The sequence below is a fragment of the Excalfactoria chinensis genome, chromosome 1, assembly GCF_039878825.1.
Source record: "Excalfactoria chinensis isolate bCotChi1 chromosome 1, bCotChi1.hap2, whole genome shotgun sequence".
Classification (NCBI taxonomy): domain Eukaryota; kingdom Metazoa; phylum Chordata; class Aves; order Galliformes; family Phasianidae; genus Excalfactoria; species Excalfactoria chinensis.
In genome coordinates, this window is record NC_092825.1 from 60,088,150 (window position 1) to 60,115,618 (window position 27,469).

Sequence of the window (27,469 nt, forward strand, 5' to 3'; positions counted from 1 at the left end):
TTCAGTGTGAATTCAATATCAAGGCATCTAGAGGACTATTCCTATTTTGTGCATGTTTGGACACCGGAGATGATCTTATTCTTTTAAGGATGTAGTTTATGCAAAATTCATTACAAAGTCTGATACTCCAGCTAACCTCCGTTTTTTGAAAGCACTGCAGCATGGTGTGGGATGAAAATGTTGCCTGTTTCACTCCAAACTAACCTTAAGTCCCTAACAAATTTTACAGTCTTTCTGCATTTTTTTGTTATAGATGCCAAACCATTAGTATACCTTCTTGCTTGTACTAACCTAAAATTAATACATGAATTGTTCATTATTGTGACTGTATTTCATTGTTTCTTGAATGTGGACAGTTCAAGACAATTTCTAACCTGCACATGCTTGCTGCCTGGGGGCTATGAGTCATGTTTGTTTTAAAAGAGGCAGCACTCATAGACTGTCAGTCACCTGGGTTATTAGAAACAGAGCACTTTAAGAATTACTCTGCCACCTCCTCACCTCTAAATATAGCTAGTGTGTGTGGGTCTAAGTGATTAAGCAAGTCTGAGAAAAGGTCTCATTCCAAATAATCAATTAAAAATCCATCATTTTAAGAACTATGTGGGCCTCAGGCCAAATGCATCTTGAATGTAACACCTTTGACTGTTTAACGTGGAAATTAATTATTTGTATTACAACTCCAGGTCCTAACTCAAAATGAGATTTCTTTTTACTAGCAAGTAATGAGACCTGTTCCAAAGAGCTAACTATTTAAGTAGGCATGATGGACAAAGAGCAGCGAAAGAAAACCACTGTTATGCCCTGCTTCACAGATGGAAAATGGACAGGGAGATTCATTGACTTGCTGAGGGTCACACAGGGAAAAAAGTAATTCATAAATCCTAGGTTTTAAGCTATAAGATTTCCTCTCATTCTTTAATCAATAATAAAACATCACAGATGTCTAAGTATCTAATATCTACAGAATTGCTCTAAGGTCTGCAGGCTTGGTACAGTTAATTTCATTAAGAGCAATGGGATGTGAGGACACTCTGTACTGACCACAAAAGTAGGCCTTGAAGTATTTGCAGCATTTTAATACTCTTTTAATAGAGAATGAAAAAAAATCAAGGACAGTCAAATTAAAATAAAAAGTAGAGGAAACAATTGCCAAACCTTTGACCCAAGCTAAAGTCAAAGTAACTGATTCAGGAAGTAAATAGAGTTTTAAAATAATAAATAGTAATAGTTCAGGTCTAGAAAAGGCAGACCCTATTAGTGAAAATATTACTAATTAATTTTTCTTATTTAAAATTTAGAGCTGTGGGTCAGTCCCCTATTATCATAAAGGACTACCGAGAGAAATTTTCATAGAGTCACTTGCCTGAAGGATTTGGATTTCAGGAAAACACCAGAGGCATCAAAGAACTTGCAACATAATCACAACAGTCAACAACACCTAATTGTTTAAGTCTATACCTTCAGGTTGTAAGAAATAAGTTAAGCACTGTGGGAAAAGTTTATCTGTACCACATCCCGTAAGCCCAACAGAGAGAACTTCTATTGACACATGAACTCCTTATATCCAAAGCTATCAAAAGTCTATTTCAGATATTCCACAAATGTAACATGAATCATCCCTATGTTGTGCAGTACTTAATGCATTCTCAGCATGCATGGAGTATAACCTCTGAATTTTCTCAGCCCCTTCTCCTAATGCTTGTTGAACTGAAATTTTGCTACCACTCCAACTCTAGCCTGAATCTTGCAGAGCTACTGCCATACCTAAATTCGTGCACAGTACATGCACTATTGTCATTACTACAGTCACATAGCTAACTCATATATCCAATGTGGTTGCTGTGACAGGTTTGAATTTCATTTTGTTTTTAAAGCAACTAGTTTAACTGGAATGTTTAGCTACTGTTCCAGTTAAAATATTAAATAATAGTACTTATGTTAATTTTAATAGCATTTATAGCACTGATGTTGCAGAAAAAAATGGATAAATTAAACCAGGTTTTGATACAACCTATCCTAACCCTCCATCCTTGTCTGCAAATAAACCAAACTGATTTAACCACCATTCTGCTGTAAGATGCTGTTGGATGCTACAGTTTAATGCTATTTTCCTTACTTCCTGCGCTGTGTAATGAACTTGATTCTGTAAGGAAAATACGCAGGGAGCTGATCAGTTAAAACTATTGCACAAAAATACGGGAATAAAAAAATAAATCTGCTGCCTTCTAAGATTCATTTAGGTTCATGGCTGGCATGGACTTAATTGCTGAAAACTTTGTCCTATTAGTGTTTATTCTGATAAGATATCTCTAAATACTGTGGGTTAAAGTTCATAGGAAATGTATGCCATCAGTATCACCACCTGCAGTTGTGAGATACAGACTCAGATAGGCCCAACTAATTCACATCACTATATGAATTTTCTCATCACAGGAAATATTTGAGTTTAAAATAGGTGTCACTGCTTGTGACTGGGTTTATTCAAAAGATAACAAATAATTAAGTACTTGAGATCCACTTACATATCACTCATACTGTGACAGAGTATTTAGCTTACAGTTAGTTACCTGCCACACAACCTGCTCCCTTACTTCTGTGCATTTGGTAAGGCTTCTTATTTCTGCACGAATGGTAGTCAGAGGACTTGACTTTAAGTGAGTATCAGCCCATTAAACAATAATTATACTTTATGTGTTTCTGAACTTATAGTAAAAGGTCACAGAGCTTTCTAGATGACTTGTTTATTCAATAAAATTTAGAAAGTAAAGTAAACTTGCACTGATGCTCATGATTGAATGGAATGTCCACAGAATTTAACACATTCAGTGGAAGACCAGCAGCAGAAAGATCGCATTGAAGGAAATCAAACAAACTGTAATGTGCCCTTGACCTTCTTTATGTAGCATTAATATCAATCTATCTGCCTTGTCACAGGAGGTGTAGAAGGAATACTAAGTCCCTGAACTTGCTTCAAAAGTATAGTGGGTACAGCTTCGGAGAGTCTTTTTAAAGCTTATAAATCAAATGGTGCACCTGAAAATACAGAATTAAATGACTGAAGTAACTTCATAAAAGATGTAAAGAAATCATGGACTATGAGTAATGGTGAACATACACATAATTTAAATATATGGGACCTAGAATATGCCCTTGTGTTGTAAGGCTATAAGAAAGGTAAAGGAGTTCATTTACACTGTTGGATGTATGTTTGCCTTGACTACTGTAGACTGGGAAGGCAGTGCAGAGACTGAGTGCATCACGTAGTGTGGTGCTAATAGTTGAGAAAAATGTTAGCAGAATGGGAAAAAAAACTGCATCCCTGAACAAGGGATAGTCACTTAACTCTGCTACATGTCTAAGAAGTTAAGGGGCAAATCCTGCAGTCTTCTGTAGAAAGAGCAATTGGTGTCAGCACTGGGGAGGACAGAACTTGGCTTCTGCCCTTGAGTAAGCTTAACAACTTCAAAATCTTGCCCTTTGATAGGATGGATTAAGTGTTCTAAGAAAGGCTTGCAATAACCACCCCGTGAAAACTAAGGTGTAGCATTTAGCAACAGGCTTCAACACAGGTACTGATGTGAGACAATTGTTGGTTTCTGGGTCACCAAGGTACAGAGGATGTGGAGCTAGGACCTTGTAAAATTCATGGACTTGAACTTTCCATTGACTTCAGATAGGAAGCTTTATGGAAAAGGATATTTAACATTTACTGAACACAAGGTCTGAAGCAGTTGGTCTTTTCATTGACTTTGGTAGATTTCATATCACAATCTGAAAGATCAAAAAGCTACTGCACCAAGTATAAAGCCCACAGGTTAGAAGTGGAGCATGAAATCTTCATCCCTGCTATCAAAATGTCACGATGCCTAGTGACCAAAAGCCATCATCTGACAATTAATTGCTCAATTGCCTTTTGAAACAAGCACAGGATCTTAGTTCACTTCCCAGCAAATGACAGAATGTGACTGTCGCACCAGTATTTTTGTCAGATGTCACAGTAGGAACCAAGCACTGAATTGTCATCACTGACTAGTTCATCTCTCACCTCTTCTTGTAGTTCACTCAGATTATTGTTGAGGTGGATATAACAAGTCTTTCTATTCCTGTCCTTGGAACAAGGAGGTGGGAGCAACACACAAAGTATTATCTGCCCTTTCAGAAATATTGTCACTTATCTGCCCCACCTCAGATTCAGTTATCTGAGTAAGCAGGTAATTCCCTACTCAGTACAAAGCGTTACAAATTGAATTTGGCAGATGTGAACTGTATTATGATTCTTGAAACATTCTTTTTTTTCTTGTTTGGATCTCATAAACCACTGCCTAAGAAGTATCAGTGTGACTGTATGTACAGTACTGCATACTGTGCACAACTGAGCAAGATAATTATCCTTCATGGTCTCTTGCTGAGTCTGAATATAAAATGATATAGAAACATAAAGTGCCTAAAAAGGGTTAAAGTACACTTTGAAAGACTTCTATTGGAAAAGATTCATTTGGTAGATGATTACTCTGAGCTCAAATGGGCTATAAAGTTTCAGGAAGAAAATATATAAAAGAAGAAAATATTACTATTATCAAATAGGTTTTTTACAATTGTCAGTAAGCTGATCTCACAAAACAGAAACAAATGAGTTTTTTGACAAGGTAGTAAATGGATTTGAACACATATGCCTATTCATTTTTTGTTACTAAAAGTGCCATTTGCAAACATACTTTCACAAACAGTGATAGTGTGAGCACACATGCAGGAACTTGGTGGGGCAGTGAACAGAAAATTAAATGCATCATGAGATAAAGAATCCTTTTAAAAGAAGCAGTGAAGATAAAATGAAAACTCACCAAAGCAAAGGAATCAGTCCTGGAATCAAGATACATTAGCACCCAGGACACTTTTGGACTGTAGTGCCCAAATATGTATCCATCCAAACATAGTTTTTCCCTGTCTTAATATGCATCCCATTCTGCCTCTGTCTAATCCAGGATTTTGGAAAGCAAATTACATTTAAAGAACACATCCAGTAGCATCAACAGCACAACTCTCCACAAGTCATTTCTCTTTCTATATTTTACAATATATAGATCCTCCTTCAGTAGCTTCTTGTAGCATCTTTACTTCACTAGATCTATAAGTCTATTTCATGATCTGCATACTCCAAGTAAGTTTTCCAGGATAGTATCATAGTATCATAGTATCATAGTATCGTGCGAGTTGGAAGGGACCTTAGAGATCATCGAGTCCAACTCCCGGGATTCGAGCCCTCTGTGTAGCAGAGCGGCACTTCTACCCCCTGCTCCACAGGGGGAATTCGAACCCGGGCCCCCTGGTGTTGCAGACGGGAATTCTACCGCTGCGCCACCGGGGCACACAGATAGTATGACATGGTCTAGGAAGAAGACGTATGCTGAACATCTGTGCTTTGTTCTGTTCCTACGACACAGTCAATCACATTTTCCCTACTATTTCTTCAACATGTAACTCATCAAAATCAGCTTCACAACATTATAGTGTGAAGACTGTTTATGTCATGATTACAAACCATTAATCAGATATTGCCTCCTGTAGATAAGCATCTATATGGAAATTAGGTTAGGGTAAAGAACAGAAGGAACTCAGTCCCAAATACTCTTGCGGGGAAACCAGTCTTCTGTGGAAAGGGGCAAAAACCTCCTGCCCTAAGTGTTGTAATCTGGTTACTTTTATTATGATTGTTTTTGTTTTTGTTTTTTTGTTTTGTTTTGTTTTGTTTTGTTTTTGTTTTTTTTTTTCCTAAGAATGCTTTCCAATTCTCACTTACTGTACAGCTTCTGGTCATTTTATACATATACTTCTATGTACTTTTATGAGTAACTACAGCTATTCTCAAGGCCCTTTTTCATTCCCCTCAACTTCAATATACTCAGTATGTAGTAAAATGTCTTAGCTAATAGGAAACTGACTCACTACTGATGAAAAGCAAACAAACAGAAAAAGCAAGGTTATTACGCTACAATCCTTCCTGAGTAAGAAGAGATATTTCTCATGCCTCAGGAAAACAGTGGGAAGAAAACTGGCTCACCTCCATGACGTTACTGACCCCAGCTCTACACCATCTTAGAATGTGATGGTTTTTCTCCTGCTCTGAATCCAATACTCTTGGTCAGAGTGCAGGAGGCGGGATGTGGAAAGGGGTGAATGCAAGGTGTTTCCCTGCTGCATGGTAACAAGGCTGCGCTCCTCCTGCTGACCTCCACCCCAGATGAAGTCAATGAAATACCTTTTTTTCTGCAAAGGGCATAAGGGAGTAGTTCAAAGCTCCTGTGCGCAGTGTACAGATATAAGAAAACCTTGCCCTAAATGTAAAAATAAAGATTACAGATGGGAAAAACCTACAACCCAACAAAAACTGGCACAGTAACTAGAGCTATGTTACTGAGGATGTTATTTCTTATCCATTGTCTAATAGAGTATATATTTGGACACAGGCTGGCAATTTCATTCACTTCTCTTTCCTATTCCACAAGTGTCATTGAAAGCAAGCAGCAAAGTCACTCTCTTCATGAATTTCTCAAGCTGAAATGCCCTCCTGAGGATTGTCATCCTCCTGCAATGTGATCTAGTCTGGAATTAAAGAGAACTCTATGAATCAAAGCTGCAAGACTTGATACTGAGGTATATAATGAACGCAAGAGCATGTAAGGCCCAGTGCTGCTCCCACAAAAATGAGTAGCAAGGGTCTGATTCTGGTTTTGCTTATCTGGCTATAAATCAAGAGCAACTTCACCAAAGCACACATCAGTGAAAAGTGAACAAGCAGTCTTTTAGAACCAAGCCATTAAATTCCCAGCCAACCACATATGGTATATAGTACAAAATACTTTCCTAGCTTGACTTTGCTTGCAGAGTCATCTTGTGAGAATACACTAAGGAAATGCTCAAACTATGTCTTAAGAGGAAACTGGTTATGATGCAGTGGAGTAGAGCATTAGTAGATCCTCCTGAGCTTCCACTAAGCGCCCATCTGCAGGAAAGAAAAAAACAAAAAACCAAACAGGGATACTTCTCAGAGATCAAGCTAAGCAAGAGTACTTATTTACTTTAGTGACTGAAGGAACAGTCACCTGGGGCTGTTTAATCTGGGGAAAAGGAGGCTGAGGGGAGACCTTATTGCTTCCTTCCAATACTTGAAAGATGCTTACAGCGAGAACAGGTTTGGACTCTTCTCACTGGTGACAGGTGACAAGATGAGTGGAAATGTCCTCAGTTGTGCCAGGGTAAGTTTAGTTTGGATATCAGGAAAAACTTCTTTACAGAAAGGGCTGTTAAGCACTGGAATAGGCTCCCCAGGGTTGAGTCGACATCCCTGGATGTGTTTAAAAACTGTTTGGACATGGTGCTCAGGGAAGTGATTTAGTGGAGGGTTGTTAGAGCTATGGTAGTTTGGTTAGGTTGTGGTTGGACTTGATGATCTTTGGGGTCTTATCCAACCTGAGCCATTCTATGATTCTACGATTCTGTCTCTTCGTTGTACTGCCAAATCCTTTCTGAGTCCAGAAATGAAGGCAGGATTTGATGACCAGGTAGCTACAATGAAAGTTATTAATAGACTCCATAAAATTTTATGTGTGTTTGAGTGCTATTTATTTGAGCTAAGTAGACAGTGCAGCTGAGTATCCCTGTGTGTGGTGAAACTTAGGACAACACAAAGTATCAAGTTAAGCAACAACTGTATTAAAGAGACGAAAAGATTTTCATGAGGACTAGTTAGAACTGCAGTGGCAGTTGCAATAGAGTACAACAGAATGTAACTGGCTATCATGACTTGGGGGAAAGAAGGAGAAATAGTATTTTTGCTATGACATAGTACTCACCAGAATGGCAAGGCTGAAACTGTCCATTTTTACCAGTGAGGAACACTTGATTTTGTGATGTTCTTTGTAAATGGGATTACACCAAAGAACATCATCACTACTAGAGTAATTGCATCCCGTCTTATCACCTCTTCATCTTTTTAATGAGAATTGGCTGGCAAAGCACCATGCTCTGGGTCAATGCTTTGCCCAAAGAAGATTTCTGTTTGTGCAGTGACTGCGTATGAATTTGTAGCCTGTTATTTCTGGGCGTTACATGACCCACTAAATGAAAAATGGCCCTTTTCCAAATTAACTTTTGAATCACTTGCAAAATTCCTTTTTTGAAAAAGTTAAAAGATGGAGCAGGACACATACTCTTGTCTTGATGTTGTGGTTTGTTTGTTTTTATTTCCCATCCCAGGGCTTTAGGGAGTGTATCTCTGTTAAGTGTTTCTGCAGCTGTTCAAAAGCAATCTTACTGCACAATACAGTATCTGAATAATTGTCCCAGGTGACTATTAAAGTCTAAGGCTACACCATAAAATCATGAGGAGTAATCTTGTACTGCAGCAGAAAATAACCAACAGCCAGCCCCGCAGTGTTATTCCTTTTAGCAGAGAACTACTGCAACCAAGTAAAGATTCAGGAAGACAAAGCATATGGAAGGCTCTAGATCTTAAATTGCCCATTTTCTTGCCAACTAAGCAAAACTTGCTGATGGTTGTTAAATATTGAATTGTCCCCAGTCAACTGAAGTCCATGGACTTACATCAAGGATGACTTTAACCCGTTATAGGTTTATATACTGCAGCTGAGGAACTCCTTTAAAACCTAATGTATGGTAATACAGTTTAATTATGGTTGGTTGGCCTGCTGGGGATAAAATGTACTGGTTACAAGTCATTTTGCTGATTCTAAACTTGGCTCAGTACAAAGAGCTGGGGGAAGGGATATACCCATTAAAAATAACTTTGCTACCTGGGAAGTCTCTGCATACTGCAAAGATACGGCTGGAGTAGGCCCTATAATTGCTGATAATTGGTTTTTTAAAACAATGTTTGACTCACATCGGCTACACCTCTTAACCCTTAAATAAGAACAACTTGCACACAGATTTAACTCCCAGATGAGCACACTTTGAGCAGTCACTTCTCACTGAACAGCATACACGAACTTTGCATTCATTACACAACTTCTTCCAAGCTGAGGGCTGGGGACAGCCAAATTGCTCAAGGCATGAATCTCCAGGCTTATTTTCTTGCACCATGACAACAGTTACTGAGAAGTAGGGTTGCCTGTTTCCTTTTGCCACTTCCCTGATCTGTCACTTGGGCAGAATCCCAAAGTCCTACCGTGAGGTAAGAAGACATAAAGCACTCATAAAGCCATTTAGCCTATTCACACTTCATATCTGTGATATGAACGTAGTTAAGAGTAGCAGACCCCAGGAGTTCGTACCATTACAGAACTTTTTAGCACCCTTTTGGAAAAATGACCTTGCTTCAACCAACGGGGCCTAGAACTTCTACTATTTTACATAAGTACCTACATCGACATGAATATAAAAACCTCAAATAAGATCTGAGAAGCTTTCAAAGTTACCTTTATAACTTTACCTGTTCAGCTATAGAAAATACAGGGCAGTAAGCCCTTTCCAAGCAACCATTCGAGGACTAATGACATGATGGAATCTGAAGCTAGCTAGCTTGTTTCTTTCACATTGCAAAGTACCTTTTAAGTAAGACTGGTTCTCAATCAGGCACTGCTGATGTTTTTGATTCCAAGCCTCACCATTCTGAATTTCAGAAATGGGACAGCAGGACACTCATTCCTGATTTTAAGATCATCACAGCTGAATTCACAATTAAATGATTTGCCTGTGCAGCACTGGTTATGGTATTATGTCTGAAAGCCAGTACTAGTGCTTCAGGCAATGAGGAAGATAGTTTCGAAACAAGATAGCAACAGTGCAGTTGATATGAAGAGACTTGCACATTTAGGCTTTATGTACAGACAAAAGAATTTCAAGCTTGCAGCTGTGCCAATCACAAATACTTGAAAATTCATGTAATTCTACCCAAGCATGTCCGAGTAACCCGGATTTTCCAACTTCCAGCCTGCTGTGTAGCAGTCACTGACATTTGAAGTAATTAAATACACTTAGCAAAGTTCCAGCTTGGCATGATTACATTCTATCACTCTAAAATGCATTATGTAATTTAAATTTCAGATTCTTGAGGTTTCTCTGTTTCCTACCTCCAAAGTCTGTCACAGAAGTACAAAACAACTAACATTACTTTTTCTTCCTCCTTCTCCTCAACATTAGCTCCAGTTCAGCAATGTAGTATTGAAGTAATTAACTAGTGTGTGAGAGTGTGTTTTGAGATGGGATTCATCACAGATTCCCTGTTACACCATTAACAGCAGCACTACATCCCTATCTGTGGCTAAATAGCAGACTAGAAACAGCTCTGATAAAAGGCTGCAGCCCACATAGGAGTGAAGACACTGTAAGCAAGGCTAGGAATTGTTTTTTAATTTTTATGGTAGTTTTGCAAGGAAGTACCAATGGAACAGACCTAGGAATTCTGTCACACAAAGAATGTGGCAAATTGAGTAGCTTTATATGTACTTTTTGAATTTGTATCTGCGCAAAGCTGAAACATGCATGGACTAGGGAAAAAAAAAGACCGTAGTTCTAAGGAGTTGACAAATTCTTAATGTTTTTTTTTGGGAGAATGAATATAAATCTCTCCCTAGATCCTTCCTGGAAGGCTTCTATTGGTCATTGGTGGCTTTTTCGAAAATAAAAGCAGTTAGTAAAGACTAGCTGAATTGATGATATGCCCAGGAAGAACTTACATATACAACTAAGAAAAGGAGGGAATCCAAACCAAGTCCTAGTGTTGTTCTGCATTCCTGGGGATACTTACATTAGTTGTGGTATAATTTCCAGTATCTGCAAAAGTTTTGCTTGCTTACTTCTGGGAATCTCTTGTCTGCAGAAATACCTTGGCATTTTCAGTTTATATAATTTTTATCAGTGTTTCATAGTAGCTCACTTAAACTGACTGCAAGCTTTCATCGTGCCTTTGGAGTGGCCTTCAGGATTTGTAACTTCTTTGTGCTGTTACAGCAGAGTAGTAGTACTATAACAAAGAAAACCTATCTTAACTGGACACTTGTAGTAATGATTATAACCTCAATGTCTTAAAATTAATTTTACCCTCTGCACTTTGTCTCCTCTCTGGACCTTGTTCAGTCTATGAAGTGACACTAGATAAGTCTTTCAGCTCTTGCAAATATTTTTCACATTTTGTTCTTCAGGCTGCATTTAATGCTTAACAAAAAACTCTTTGCTTGTGATCAGTTTAAAAGTAACTCACCACACATCTGCAACATCAGTTTTATTGGCACATCTGAGTATTATAATGATAGTGAATCCTTCATGACCTTTACTGATACGAAATATCTTGCTTTCCTAACAACAAATTGACAAATCAAATAGCCTTACAAAAGCTGAGGTTACAGCTCTTTCCACCTCAGTACAACATGGGTCTTTAAATACCTCACCACGTATGTGCTACTGTCAGCCACAAAGTTGGCTCTGTGCTGCAGATACATCCTCAGAAGTGGAACCTTTGCTGCTGTATGCACATGTAGCAAAGCAGGAATCAAAGCAAACTGTGTTCCATGATGTGTTTAATAAATAAATCCACTGAAATGACTTACCTCTATGCTTGCCCAAACTTGTCTGACTTCTTCCTCAACTTAGGCATCAAGCTAAGCAGGGCATCAGACTACAAATACTTTTCATGTGCTTGAGTATTTCTTTTATGTCCACATCCTGACTCTTGATCCTTGTCTTACATGTTCATTGTAACAACTGTGCTGCGTGATGGAAGACAGTAAGCAACTTCAGAAGATAACCTTTCTCATTGTCTCTTTAACTGGCTATCAAATGGGCTTTGTGGAATTTCTGAGTAAGGTATAACTGAATAGGCAAACAGTAGATGTGACCATTCCTGTGCTTTATAGAGACTGTCTCCTTTCGCCTTCCTGCTTTGTGGCCACCCACTACTGCAACTGGTCGAATATGTGTTTCTTTTTCCATCTCATAAGTGAGCGACTGGAATTCTTTAAACAATCTGACTTCTACTGCTGAGAACTGTTGCTCTTCACAAAGTCTGATGAATAAGAACCCACTAGATGGGCTCTTGGTTTTGAACACTTGTTCAAAAATCAAACATAAGAACTGACAATGTGTACACCAAATACCCATTAAAAAAGTGAAAAGATTCTCTTTGATTATTGTGATAGGTATATAGAGGTACTGGTAAAAAGCCCATCTTACAAACTGATGAGAATGTGGTCAGGCTGGTTTTGTATAAACACAGAACATTTCCTGCCTCAGGGAGCTCACAATGTGAAGAATGCTGCTCTGTGCTACAGCCCTTACACTGGTAAAGACATTCTTAATGAAGCAAGAGACATGCATTTTGGTGAAACTATTTGAGATTTGTTATACTGCCTCAGTCTCTGTGCATTCATTGTTTGGTTTCTGAGTACAGATCATCCTAACTGAATGTACTAGAAGAAACACCTGGGATGTACATATCTGCTCTAGAGTCCTAGCTCCAACCAAAAGGCAGCATATGCCAGAGGAGCCTTCACTGAGCTATAACCATAGAAAACATTCCTAACTTAAAAAAGATTAATATTTTTAAAGCAGTTCCCCAGGACTGCTTCAAAAGTAAAACCTCCCATGTTATTATGCTGGCCCACAATGTCAGAGACAGATGCTGGTGGTATAGCAGTAGAGGCTGAGCCTTCCCACCGATATTCCATTGCATCTTGTTGCAGAGTGACAAATGGCAGCAGAGGGGCAGTCTTCCAAAATGGCATCATGGTAGTGCATATGAAGAAAAGTTGTGCCATTTAATTCCTCCAGGTGAGATAATGGCACCCACTGACATTCATCACTGTTTGCTGTCTTAAGTAGAACAAACAGCGTAGGTGAGCAGAGTGAAGTGGAGGATGGCACATTTCAGCAGTGGTAACAGCAACAGTGTGTCACCTTCTCTGGTGCAGGTTTTCTTGAAAGTGGCACATAAACTCTTGTTCATTCCTAGTGAAAATACATAGCTGATGGTGGTGACTATGTTGAAAAATAGTGTTTTGTAGCTGAGAATTTGTGCTATCAAATAGTGTCATTGAGCTGTTTGTATCTGTTGTAATTTCCATAGAAATAAACAGAAGGCATTACTTTTGGAGCGGCATATATAGCAGTTTGACGTCTTCTGAAGCAGATGCATGTGAATCACAGTAAAATTACAGAGATGACAATAGTGAAAGTGCTTTCTAATCAGAGGAGGTAGGTTTTTGTGGACAAAAACTGACTGGTCCATAATACTAAGCATTTATGTAACACTTTGGAATTAAACAGGTTTAGAGTTAAAATATGTACTATATCTCACTGTTCATGATTTGTTTTACCCTGTAAACTATTAGTTCTTATAAAGCATGAGGCATTACCTCCCAATTTTGCAGAACAGCTACACAACTAATTTATGTTAGCAAGGTGCAAGAGGGTGAGCAGAAGCTTCAGGTGGGGTGAAAAAGTATTGTTGGTACATTCTTTACCAGTCCAATCACGATGAGTAAATGGAGCCACAGAAGGAGACAGGATGGAACAGGGTTGATCAATACATGCTTCTCCTTTGCCTTTCCTGCAGTCAAAAGAGAATGATTATATTTATCTGACCTTACTGGGAAGTATCAATTCCTTCTTGGAGGTTAAATGAAAAACTCGTATTCCTACTTTTATGCTGACCCAAAATTTGTGTCCTGATTCTACTGTCTCTGGCTATATGGATAGTTCTTCAAGTCAATGAGAAAACTGTCATGAAAAAGTGTTTCTCACATGAATGAAGCTTGCAAGATCAAGCCCTTCATGATTGGTATAACCCTGGGCACTGGGCTGATACAGCATCACTGATTTAGAAGAGCAATCCTATTAGCATCAAAGGGAAAATTCACAAGTAAGGACTGTGAGAATGGGTCCCTCAGGAGCAACTGTAGCCATAGTTATGTATCTAACCTCACTTAGATCACAGCAGTTTTCAAATGTTGTACAGGCACTTTATGCTGCTACTGAACTTTTAAGAGAAAGTATGCCTTGAGTACAAGTTCACTTCTGTTTTACTGACTATAGCCCCAGTTTTTGCACTCTATTTAGACTCTTCTTCCCCCCACTCTTAAGCAGTCAGTTTGCAAGAAGTACTGGCTTCTATTCTTGTTTCTTTTCTTTCTTTTCCCCTTCCCTAAACCTTTCTTTAACCTCCTCCTCCATTCCCCCTCCTATCTTCCCCTCCTCATTCCCTCCCCTTCCCGCTCTCTTCCTTAAATTTCTAGAATCCATAAAAGAGAAATGAGAAATCCAAAGGAAAGGGTGATTTTTATTTTATTTTATTTTATTTTATTTTATTTTATTTTATTTTATTTTATTTTATTTTATTTTATTTGGTAGAATTTCTGACTGCATTGCTGATTCTATCTAAATCCTACCTATATCTATGGTCTTTCTCCTGGCATTCTGGCACTTCCATGTCTAGGTCTTGATGAGTGATGTCCCCCAGGGGTCAGCGCTGGGACCAATACTCTTTAATATCTTCATCAATAACATCAGTAGTGAGTGCACACTCTGCAAGTCTGCAGATGACACCAAACTGTGTGGTGTAGTGGACACACCTGAGGAACAAGATGCCATCCAGGGGGACCTAAATAGGCTTGAGCAGTAGGCCCAGAAGAACTTAATAAGGTTCAACAAAGCCAAATAGTCCTGATAGTGGCCTTTCAGTATCTCAAGGAAGTAGGCTGTAAAGAAAGAAGGGGACAGACTCTCTAGCAGGGTCTGTGGTGATAAAACAAGGAGAAACAGCTTCAAACTAAAAGAAAGTAGATTTAGGTTGGATGTAAGGAAGAAGTCTTTTAGAGTGAGGGTTGTGAGACACTGGAACAGGTTGCCCAGAGATATGGTTGATGCCCTGTCCCTCGAGACATTCAAGGCCAGGCTAGACAGGGCTCTGAGCAACCTGATCTACCTGTGGGTGTCCCTGTTCATTGCAGGAGAACTGGACTGGATGGCCTTTAAAAGTCCCTTCCAACTCTAAGGATTCTATGATTCTATGGAAGACATGTACACAAGTATAGTAATGTGGATTTAATTTAACTCTGTTAACTTAGTAGGTTTACCTTCTTCAGATATGAAGTAGTGTATTAAACAGCAATAAATAAATAAATAAATAAATGAGGCAATAGAAAATAATTATATTTTTATCACTATAAGACTAATTAGACCATGTGACTGGGATATATTATGGTAGGTGGTATACAAATATTTATTAAGATTAATTTTCTGCCTTGAATTAACAGTTATGAGCTGCTGAAGCATTTCCAGAATTTTTATAAATCCATTCCCTGGGAAAAGAAAATGTGCAGAATTTTCACTCTCTCAGTTAGGGTATTCACACTCACATGACTTGCTTTGTTGACTTCGACTGAAATACAATTTGCTGTGTCACTGCTGGGAACAAAGGTTGTTCAACACAACTCTTACAGTCAATTAAAAGCAGTTTATGAGCTACAGTCCTTGCTCAACTGAGTTTTGCTGTTTGATGGTTGATAAAACCAGACACAGAAGGTCTGAAAACACAAGTGCTTAATGTGACATGAGGCACTGAAAAAGCTTCAATTAATGTTGGATATGTGTATACAAGACTAGTTTTTCAATAATGATGCAGCTTTAAAGGTTGTATCCCTTTCTACTTCATGCATAGTTCTAGGATTATTTCTTAAATCCTTATTGTGCACCTGAGTATATTTGTCTACATCTTCTTCAGCCTTGTTTATTTAAGCTTAGTCACAAAAACTGTTTCGGTTACAAAAAGGAGTGTCATGGGAAAAGTGCCTTTTTCTTTGCAGAAGCAGAGGGAGGTTTGCACACCAGGCTTCCTCCTTTCATCACATTCAACTGAGTTGGTTAGGAGAGGCTGATGCCCAGCACTGAAGTTCCTTTATTTTCAGTTCGGCATTGCAAAACAGCACAATGCTTGTTAAATGCAATAGCACCGGTGGTTTCACAACAAAAAAGAACTTTGCCTTTGGTTAAAGTTCAGATCCACCATCTGAAAGTAAGGACAGAATGTACGTAGATTTTAGGTGCTTTAGTAGTTGGCCAATGTCTCTACCGGTGTTCAAGAAATGTGTAGATGTGAAACTTAGGGACATGGTACATGGGCATGGTGGGAATGGGCTGATGGTTGAGACTAGATAATCTTGGCGGTCTTTCCAAATCTCAGTGATTCCATCTCGAATGAATTCTGCTTGTGTTGCTATCTTTGGTTTCCCTCTAGGGTTTTATAAGTCCTACAACCCGTGAAGGTTCAAACCAAAGCGTTTTTCAGGGTTTATTTCCTTTTTCATGCTATTTTCTTTCAGGTAATGCTGGCAAAGGCCAACCAAGCAAAGGGCCGCTGACAAACCAGCAGCCGGGATGGCCGGGAAGCCACAAAGTGACCGTGGGGCCCGTCAGGCCTCTCCCAGCCCAACAACAACCTACGCCAGCCCCTAACCACCCGCGCGAGCACACAACCCTCACGCTCTCGCCGCGCCCGCTCGGGACCCGCCTCCGCGCTGAGGAGGCGAGGCCAGGCGGGGCCGGGCCCAAGCGCAGTGTCCGGCTGCGAGCATCGGGCTGGTCGCGGTGTACGCGTTCTCCGAGGGGACCTGGCGAGGTGCGTGGGCGCTGCGTGATGACGGCTCCCGCTGTGGGCTGGAGCGGAGCGGAAGGTCTCTGGGCCCGCCCCGGGGCTGCGCTCCGTGAAAGGCGGCGGGGTTTACCCGGGCACCGTCTGGGGGGGGGAGCGCTGGGGGCTGGCGGGGGGCGGCGAGGGGGTGGCTCAGTGCTTGGAGCTCGCTGCGAGGCCGTGCCGTGGTGAGAGGTGATCAGGCTGGGCCGAACCGGGCCGGAAACATCCGCGGATCTCCTCTGGCAGAGTGTTTTCTGACTCTGAATGTCCCAGAGGGTGCAGTTTTGCTTTGGCCTACAGTAGCTTAAATGTTCTTTGAGTAGTTCACAGCTCAGATTTGATAAGGAAGCAGGAGGCCTCGTGACTTCAGCGTGGCTTTGAGCGTTTCCTTACGAGCTTTTGAAGGTGCTTCTGTGGAAAAGTGATTGCAAGTTATGGAAGGGGTGGGTGTAGTGCCAGAGCTCAGGGGTGCGGTGGGGGAGAACAGAGAATACGTTGTGAAGAAGCTGGACTTGCCGTGACACTTTGAAAAGTGGTGATACAAGAAATGAACAGCAAAAGGCCATCCCGGCTGAACTTCAGCTAATGACAACTACATGGAGAACACACAGCCAGTTAGAACTGGAACAGAATCACACGTGATGTGAATGCTAGCATAGTTGGGGTCCTAGTGAGGACCTGAATGTACCTGAAATATCTTCCCTTCTCTGCTTTGAAGAGCCTGGGTGTGGGATCTAGGCTTGTGCATTTAGCAGATCCAGACTTTTGTTCATGCTCCAGTGAGGTGTTACATTTCCAGATAAGGTTGCTGGCAGCTTTAGTAAACATATCACTTTAAACTTTGTGCGGTTGTGTGAACTTTTTTTTTCATGTGGTGTTAAAACTGTGAATTTTGTCTTCAGTTTTTCATCTTCCATTTTCATAGTGAAAACAAGGCCTGGGCTTGGGGAAAATTAGAAGATGGTAACCCTACGAGTCATAAAGATGGACAAGTGTGATATAATTCCAGTGTGAAGAGTACTCTCATGAACAGCTTCTCATGACTTTGCATCATAGTTCTTGAATATATTTTCAGTGTGACTTTCAAATTCAGTATGGAAAAATGCTCTGAAGCCACAGATTCACTTTCTTCTTAATATTATTATTATTTTTTCCTCCCCTATGAAACCATGCATACTCCTTGCTGTGATAGGAAGTTAGAAATGACAGTTTTTGTTCACTGCTGAGTGATATCTTTTCTGAGTTGCCGGTTGTACTGCAGTGTGAGTGGGGAAAGAATGGTGCTCCTTGTTCCATAACCCTGAGTCTCAGTTCTTGGCCCAGTGATCTAGTCACTCTTCTGGAAACGATAAAGGAGGGAGCATAATTCTACTGCTACAGCCAGACCTATTCTGGCGAGGCTAGGTTTGTTTCACTGAGCAAGCTGCTGCTTACCTATGTCCTGCCCTCTTCCCCACCAAGGAGCTGTTCTGAACAAGAGTCTTAACGCAGCTCTCAGCTGGTCCAGTTTCCCTTGTTTGATTATAGCTGACAGTGACTCCTTGCTGTAGGCAAAATGAGATGTTGTTAGAACTGTACATATTATTACTATTTTGTGACTATTGTTAAAATATAATAGGAAATAATGAAGTTAATGGTGATGAAAACAAGTACATTTATTTTGGTCTTGAATGAAACAGCTGGGAGCTAAGACATACTGGATTTATGGAGTCCTGCTCACTAAGTGTGTGATGAATTGGTGAGACTGAAGACTAACTCTGTGCAGATCACAAATTAAATGTACAGAGAGGCATGCCTTTTATTTTATACACATTCAGTCCTCAAAACTTTCTTAACATTATGTTGTTGATAGAAGATACCACCTCCATCAGGTTTTGAGTTTATTACAGCCTCACTGAAAAGAACCTTTATTAGCTTAAACCTCCCATGATAAAGGCATAAATACTTCTCTGCTTTCTCAAAGGAAAATATGCATGTTTAACTCATTTGGATCACAAGTTATTATTGGGTTGGAAGAAAGTGATTAGTTAGAAAACTGAAATGAAGTTGTAGTTGTGTCATTTTGCAAGAAAAAATGATAGGCATTAGTAATTCTTCTTTAAATGCTATAGTATATATATTATGTCATCACACTCTTTGTATCCTGATAATTGGTCTGGGAAATTCACTAGTTTAAATGATGGTCTGTAACTGGTTGTGTTATTTGAGAAGTATTCTAGTTTGACTAAGTTTTGTGTTACACTCAATACTTTCATTATAAAAATTGGCAGTTTAATGAGCCAATGGAACAGAAGAGGAAAATAAAATGGTAATTTATCATCTTAAGGTATTAGATCATGTCTTTCTGGAAGTAAATTGGGGAAAAAATAAACTTGTTTGAAACGACTTCCTTTGGGGAGCCAAAGTTGTGTAGTCATTGCAGTGCAGTAATGCTACAAAAAAGCCCCACCAAATCCATTCTATCTCTCCTGTTGTCAGAACTTTAGGTTGCTCTAATGTCAGTCTAACTTCAGTATTTTTCAAAGGTCATCAGTGAGAAGTACAGAAATGGCTAAATCGACCCAGCTAATTGACAATGAAGTCTTCCGTGCTTACGCTACCTATGCAGCTATTGTTCTTATCAAAATGATGCTTATGAGCCTTATAACTGCATACTTCAGAATCACAAGAAAGGTAAGAAATTGGGAATGCTGTCTGGTATTATTATAAGATTGTCTCCTACTGTTGCATTTGACTCATTCTACCCTTCTGAATCATCTCTATTATTTTTAAACAATAATTTTTCAGAACTGTGTTTTCCACTGCCTGTATAATGCTTGTGTCCAGGGTACCCAGTTTGTAAAGCAAATAAAATGTGATGTGAAACCATGTTGTGAATAACCAACCAGTAGGGTCAAAAAGGGCATATGGGTTAGATGTTTATGCATCTATAGCCCTTTCATCCAGTAATTCTAAAGCTTTTTATATTTCTTAGTTGTTTTAGCCTTCCCTTTTCATGTAGGTCATTTAATAAATAAAAAATGAGAGACAGGCTAAAAGTTTACATGGATTGATGATAATGCTAGATAAGCATATGAAAAATATAGTGAGGTTTATGAAGTGATGCAGAAGCAAGCTGCATCTGATTTAGGAAAGGGTGCTTGTGGAGAACACTGTGTAGTTTGCCCTGTTCTTGGTCATTTCTAGGTATGTGTTACTGGCTGCTGTGGGAAACACTTGATCATGAGCTGAAAGAGCTTTGGATTTGCCCCATGTGATTGTTTTTAGCAGATCTGCTTCTGCAAGACAGTGTGTGCTTCAAAGGGCTTATTGCAGTCCTTTTATTCAAGTGCAGCTTTTTATTTTTGCTGGGTGAAAGAGAAGACAGCTGAGTTATTCTGTTCTGGATGTTACTCAGTGCCTTTGAGGTCCTAGTAGAACAGCATTTGAGCTACTGCTGATTTCAGATAGCACTCTCAGCCATAAGCACAGCTTAATATTGAGTTTAGTAGACCACACAGATTGTATTTTGTTCAAAATAGAATGCAGATTTCAGGTAATTTGTCAAGAATAGTGAAAAGGAGACTTAGACAGTACAAGCAGTAGTTCTACCTTCCAGGTTCTGATATTCCTTCAGTCCTCTGGCATTGCTTCAGTCATCTGCCATATCCATACATCTTCTAAGAAGGCATCGTCCTTAATAAATTACATTTATTTGTCAGCATGCAAACTATGCTTGGGTTAGATTCAAGAGATCAGTAATCCATTCAATGATATATTGTCCCCTGTGCATTTAAGTGCAGGTACGTTATGTGGGGTTATAGAGGCATTAGTAGAAGGAGCGACCTTTGTATCAAGCTGCATTGACTAGAAGAAGCATCCTTACATCTAATGTCACTTGTGTGTTTTTATTTGAAACAGGCATTTGTCAACCCAGAAGATACAGCATCATTTGGTAAAGGTGATAGTGCTAAAAAATTCCTGCGGACTGATGCAGATGTTGAACGTGTACGCAGGTAATGCATGGAAGTATTAAAAAAATATATATATTTTAAGTAGCAGAATAGTACTAAAACAAGGAATTAATTTCATCTCATTCTCTTTGGCAAGCCTGTGTGTGTTGCAACTCTGTTGCAATATGTAGTAATCTTTTACAGTAATTTGTCCAGGTGAAAAAACTATTCCACATTCAAATGGTCAGCAGTTATACTAAAAGTAAGAGTTCATTGTCTTGCTATAATAGTTCATTGTTCAATAATATCCTGAGTGCATGGGAAAAGCAGTGAGGAGATGTAAAATACAATTGTACATTGATTTAGTGTGAATAAGTGTATATTAAGTATAAATCAGTTTTCTGTATAATCTGAGTTGCAATAGTTACATCTTTTGTTAAAGTGTAAGGGAAATAACAGGGGGAAAAGGAGTAAAATTATGTTAAAGTTGTGGATCTGCAGAGTTGTAATGAGGGCATAATCTGGTGAATGGTACTGCGTGGGAGTTGAAACCTGTGTTCTTTTTGTTGGGTTGGATTGGGGTTACTCACTGATGTATCAGTTGTATAGGAAAGTTGACCAGCCTTCTGGAAGAATGCTAATAATAGTGCAACCTGCAATGTAAGAGTTTTGTTTTGCAAGATTTATGGCAGAGTGTAAAGTGTACTTCAGTGGGCTAAATGTTGCAGTGTATTTTATTTAGCTATTGGCAAAAACAGTTCTGTTACCAAGTTCATAACTTAAGAGATAGTGTTTGATATACTTGTGCTGACAAGGGAAGCTTTAATATTCTTAATACTTACTGTTATCATTATTCCTTAATGAAGCTTTTAGTTTGTTCTCTGCATTCAAGTTTTTACACCAAAATCTTGAATGTTTGAATGTGAATGAGCTGTTCTCATTAAAACCCAACATTCAAGAAGATCTAGAAGATAAGGATCAACTCTGATTTCAGAACGTCACATCCTTGCAGATGTAGTTCCATGAAAGCTAATATATTAATGTATGGCTCTTTTGGATTAAAATCTAAGAAGAATCTCATCTCAGTATGCAGTAAAGATGTTTTGAGCTTTCCTCTTATCCCCCTCTATTGTTTGAGGAATTGCTAATTGTTTAACTTGTTCATTGTTAAATGAAAATTGGTACTTTTTGTTGATGAGTAATCCTTTTCTATTTGTAAATTTTAAGAAGACATCTAAGTCAATTTTAAGTCCAGGTGTCCCTTTGACTCAAATTCTTTTGTTAGGGAAGTGACGCTCACCTCAGAGTCTCAGTTCCACAGGATGGAGTTTTATAAGACTCAAAGACTTTGCTGCTGTTTTTCAGTTGCCCATGAAGTCCCTTAGTTGCAGTCACAATCAGCTGGTTAATTGATGTTCGGTTGTGAGGGGCTGCAAGAAAATTGCAGCTGTCATCTTCTTTCTTTTGATGCATTCTTACACACCAAGTTGCACTGATATACCTCGTGTACATCCATAATGCTACTAAGATCCTAGAGAAAAATGAAGACCTTACAGTCATCACAAGAATAAAAACATGGAGTGCAGCAATAGAGACCAGAGTGATGTCAGGTGAACACGCTGAAATTGTTTCAGTGTCTGAATCAAGTTCCCTCTGCAGAGAAAGCCAGCAGTGGTGTTAATGGTCTTAACAGTAGAACACTTTGAAGATGCTAAAAAACAAAGGCTCTTGAAGTGATTTATTCAACACTAAATGTAACACTATAAAACAATTTTGCTTCTTTCCCCAGAGGCCACCTGAATGACCTTGAAAACATTGTCCCATTTTTGGGCATTGGACTGCTGTATGCTCTCTGTGGCCCTGATCTATACACGGCCTTGCTGCATTTTAGGATCTTCGCAGGGGCAAGGATCCTTCACACGTTCGCATACTTGATCCCTCTTCCCCAACCCAGCAGAGGTTTGTCTTGGGCAGTTGGGTATGCCGTCACCATCTCAATGGCATACAAAGTGCTGAGTAAAGCATTGTACCTGTAGCTAAATCATAGCTTCTGTGTATCATTCAACATTCCATGCAAAGTTTCCCTTGGTTAGTGTTTCGAATGAGCTGTCATAAGTTTTACAGAGTGACCGGAATTCATTTTTCAGCAGAGGTTTTTCATTCCCGTTTAGAAATATTTCTTTTTGAAGAAAAAAATATATCCTTTCTCCTGTATTCCCTATTCATGGACTGCGCTGCCAAAATATTAGATTGAATGTTCTGTTTGCTATTTGTCAAGTGCTTATGATTCTAAACATACGATGATGCTGTATTGATAGCATGTGTGGTAATTTTCTACAGATGCACTATTTTTGGCTGTAGCTCTGAAGTCTAAATCAATAAAGACAAGATGAAAAAAAATGTTTGATTTTTTGTTTTCATTTTGACACTTCTAACTGCAGCCGGCAAATAGAATGTCACTATGTATCAGAAAAAAAAATTCCAATCATACAGTTCTTTGAAGAATGCTTACCTTAATAATAAGATGTAGCCAGTAATACTAGGCTTGTTGTAAAAAATCTTTGATGGAATTGTTGTTTGTGTAATCCACTTTGGGATTAAAAAATGCAAACCGTTCTAGCTCCATTTCACTCAGATGAATAGATTAAAGGAAAAAAAAAGATATTTGGGTTAAACTCTGTTTAGTGTTACTGATGAAATTTTGAAGTAATTATTTTTGTGGAAGTTACGCCACACGTAGGTTTTGTGTTTGGATAAAGCAGATCCTTTGTAGAAGTTCTTTTCATTTTTGAATAAATTCATCTTAAAATGAGTGACACTTGCAAATATCAAGTAATTCAGAAGTGAATATATGATTAGTTTTGTATGTCATATTGTCATAAATATGCCGCTGATAGGAAGTTTTGCTTTTTGCTTATATCTTTCTATGATGTGTCTGTTTGAAGTATTTTCTTTAAAGGACTCTTCCTGTTCTTATTTGTTTCTTCATGTAGGTATGGCTTAAATGATAGCACAAAATTTTGAAGAAAGAAAATAACCTAGAAATGACTTTATATCTAGTGTGCTGGTCATTGGTAAGTTTTAAAGAGAAGAATGGGAAGTTCAGACCAGCTTTCTTGAGTAGTAGGATTATAATAATGTCACATTTCCCATCAGCCCTTTTTATTTCGAGGAGAGCTGGTAGTGGCAAGAGAAGGGACCAGTCTGGGACCTTGAACTGAGGCCTAAACCAATGTCTGTCAATTTTTACCAACTCAGTTTGGTCTGCCTGTGACTGTTCCCATCCTTATATTGTAATTCCAACTTCTAAAACCGTATTTTTCTCATTTCTTTCTAGCTTGCCTCTTCCTTCCACCAGATAGTGGTAACCAAATTCAGAAGCAGAGCTAGTCTTTTCCTCTAGCACCAAAAAGGTGCCTTTTTGGTGGAATGAAAAACACAGAATACCAACTTTTCAACAGAGGAATTCTTAGTAGGCGTTTGCCCTCTTAATTTCAAATTTTTCTGAGGATTGTTTAAAATTGATTCTTGCTCTAACTTTTGAATTTTTCTAGTATGCCTGCAGTAGCACTAGGAAAGCAAAGGTCCATGCATTCAGATAATTCAGTTGTTTAGTACTCCTTATCTTAACCATCAAACAGCAGTGTGATCGGAAGTTTAAGACCTTAGTTCATTTACAGGCATGATAAGAGATGCAAATGTCAAAAGTTGTCCAGCAGGAGTGATGCAGCCTAGTTGTCACTGCAAAATATGTTTGGGAGCAGCTTTAAACTCCTTTTGCATCAAGTTTGTGGAAATCTTATTCTAAAGAGAAATACTCTGAGCTTGTCTTTATTTCTGTGTTATCACATTTGAAACAAAGCTAGTTTAAAATCTTTTCCATTTGCTCACTGTTATCAAAGCCCTGAACATACACTCACTGTGTGGTGAGAAGTAGGAAAGATAAACAGAAACCCTTAGAAATACCTAGAGTAATTCAATATTATTCTGTGTTTTTCTTGCATTTATTTTAAACTTATATTTTATTTTCCTTTGCTCCCACAAACACCATCTGTGCATCTGGGTGGGGTACGTGCTCAATCTGTGAAATCTGCCTTAGCAGATTCATTGAATCTCTGACTGCCAGCAATGTGGAAATATGTTACATAGGTTGATCTGAAAGTAATGCCTCCTGTTTATTTCAATGGAAACTACAACAGCTACAAACAGCACAACAACTATTTGTTGAAGGAAGTTCTCAGCTACAGCACCCTGTTTTTTGACTTAGTCACCACCTTTAGCTATGCATTTTTATTCACAATGGACAAGAACCTGTATTCTGCACACACAGAAGTCTGCACTGGCGGAGTTGACCTACCATTGCTGTCACCACTGCTGAAATGCACTACTCACCCACCTCACTGTGGGTCTCTGTAAATGTTCAGCAAGCGTTGATGAGTGTCCTTGTGAAGGAAGTCAATGGCACTTATTTGCTTCAAACACAACTCAGTGTCAGGTGACATTCTGTCAGACTACCCCCCTGCTGCCATCTGTCACACAGGAACAAGATGTGATGGAACATTGGTAGGAAAGTTAGGTCTCTGCTGTCATACCAGCAACATCTACTTCTGGCACTGTAGGCCAAAATAATAAAATAGGATTAATTGCTTATAAGACATATAGGAGAAATTTGCTGTACATGTGTCATAGATTCTGTTACAAAGAATCACTAAATGAGATAATTTGTAACTGAAGAAGCAACTGGCTGCTGGCAGGTAGACTGCTTTGGAGTTGTTGAAAGTAGCGAAGTATTAAAAAGGCCGGAATGTAGGAAGAGTCAAACCAGTGCCCTGAAGGCTTCATTTTTGTTCCTCATGCTTGTTATTTCTACCACTTGTAGGCAGTTAGAGAAACTACAAGTTTCTTTTCTCTCTACATTATTCCTGACATTTTATATTCTTACTTTTCTAAAGTGCGTTGTGGTTTGAAGTTGCTCTAATAGTTGACCAAAAAGTACCTTAAAATGCAATCTGACATATCTTGACCCACTTAGTTGGGTTCCTTTCTGAGTGAATTTCATGGACTGCTTCAGTTTAATGAGTATAAGCATTTGAGCAACTCCTTGGAATAGGTTTCAGCTCTGTGAGTAAATGCTTATGTGTTTTTAGACAAAGTTACTTTGTCCTTGTGGCTGCAGATAGATGTTCTATAACTGCTTTCTGAGAGGGCTGATGACTGTCAAAGAGCTAGGACTTGCCATCGGAGCATGGCTTCATGTTCTGTAATAACAAAACAGTTGTTTAAAACTACAAATGATACGTTGGATGATTCCTTGAGTTCCTGGAATAAAGTCTATCTGAACTGCACTGCCTTCGGGGTGCTTACTTCAAGGAGGTGGGCTGGTGCTTCTGAAATTGCATATCATCAAAATAAAGGAAAAGAAGAGCTTAGGCTTGTAAATCACTTCGGGGTTGAAAAATATTATGGTCATCAGGAATCTGCATTACTCTATGCTTAGCAGTGTTTTTTCCTAGTTATTTACGTAAGCTAATTCAGTCTAGATTTTTTATGAATATCGCTTGTAATGTGTATCCTTTCTAAAAGCAAAAGATAAAGACTTTAGGAATAGCCTTTAAAAAGTAATTAGAATATTGGCTGTTATTAATCAAACTGTTTGTTTTTTTAACATATTTTTCATTTGAAGGCTGAAGTTTAAGAAAAAACCTTTCTCTTTTCCATTGCCATGCAGACCTTGTCCTCTTATCTGAGATCACAGGGAACATCAAATGCTCTGTGAAAAGTTGTATTGACATACATTAAAATAGTCACGATTAAATAACTTTTGCCGATAGATGCTTAGAAAAAATCATCTTTGTGATTCACTTTATGTGAAACAAAGTGGTATTAATTAAATACTGATTCTAGAACTTCCAAAACTTGTTTAGTAACTCTTGCTCAGAGATTTTGAAAACTAAAATAGATCATCACCTCCTTTAGTCTGACCTCTAGTGGAAATTATGCAATGGAATGGCTGCCCTTGTGCTGAGGTTTGTTTTAATTACAGCATGTCTTCCAGAAAGGTGTGTGATCTTTAGTCAGAGACATTAGGAAACAGATATCGATCCACTTCTTTCTTTGACTCACTCCTCTCTGAAATACACATACATACACACAGAATTTAGTCTTTAAAAATGGGTTGTTTTTTTTTTTAATCAAGACAGTTATAAAATTATTGTGATGCAAGGAGGAGAATGAATGTCTTAAACAGGTGCTTTCCTCCTACAAAGCATCCTGCTCTTCTTTGTTGTTCACTCTTAGAAAAATAAAAAGAAAGCAAAAAGAATTTCGAGCCTCTTTCCACATGCACAGAAGTACTACTCATATTTTAAAAGTAGGTATGAAAAATGTGAATTATAACATCTATTTTTTTTTTTCTTTCCTGTATATTGTTACTAGTTAATCAGGCTTTGGAAAGTATATTATGGTGAATAAGTACACAGAAGACTGTATTCTTCACAAACACATGCAATGTATGAAGTGACCATGATCATATGTCATAAATTCTAAGTAATAGCATTGTGAGGTAGGGCATCACTTGCTAGCCTGGAATGAAACATATTGAAGTGCATGCTTATAAAAGAGTGGAAAATAACATCTCTGGCACACTTTTCATCAAAGCTTACTGAGGGTATATTCTATATGGGCAGGGGAATGGTGGCTGACTTGTATTAAGTAGTCAGCCTCCATGCCTTGACACGGCATTTCCAAATTCTGACCTGTGTGCCAGGTGGCTGCTTCCTTTGCCATGGAAACGTGTTTGAGAGTCATTTATTTTTGTACATTAAAGGATGTTATTTTAGCAATGGCCACATAACCTCCGTAACGAAATGCTTTCATCTCTAGTTCTTTGCTG

General features: G+C 38.7%; 1 protein-coding gene across 2 annotated transcripts; it reads left to right on the plus strand.

The window, feature by feature from the left end:
- Positions 1-16,480: 16,480 nt before the first annotated feature.
- On the plus strand, positions 16,481-25,921 carry MGST1 (microsomal glutathione S-transferase 1). 2 transcript variants are annotated; one of them, XM_072326746.1, is made up of 4 exons: positions 16,481-16,630; positions 19,159-19,318; positions 20,546-20,640; positions 22,367-22,969. In XM_072326746.1, the coding sequence occupies exons 2-4, from the start codon at positions 19,193-19,195 to the stop codon at positions 22,611-22,613; spliced, it is 468 nt and encodes a 155-aa protein (XP_072182847.1). In that variant the 5' UTR covers positions 16,481-16,630; positions 19,159-19,192; the 3' UTR covers positions 22,614-22,969. The 2 variants fall into 2 exon arrangements, with proteins under 2 accessions (XP_072182847.1, XP_072182760.1); XM_072326659.1 differs by having other exon boundaries at positions 16,502-16,630; positions 19,171-19,318; positions 22,367-25,921.
- Positions 25,922-27,469: the final 1,548 nt, after the last annotated feature.

Bases quoted from the DNA above. Each gene is read 5' to 3' on its own strand.
- MGST1 (XM_072326746.1), top strand. From the start codon at position 19,193: ATGGCTAAATCGACCCAGCTAATTGACAATGAAGTCTTCCGTGCTTAC. The intron at 19,319-20,545 runs GTAAGAAATTGG...TATTTGAAACAG, and splicing joins ACTTCAGAATCACAAGAAAG to GCATTTGTCAACCCAGAAGA. The intron at 20,641-22,366 runs GTAATGCATGGA...TTCTTTCCCCAG, and splicing joins GATGTTGAACGTGTACGCAG to AGGCCACCTGAATGACCTTG.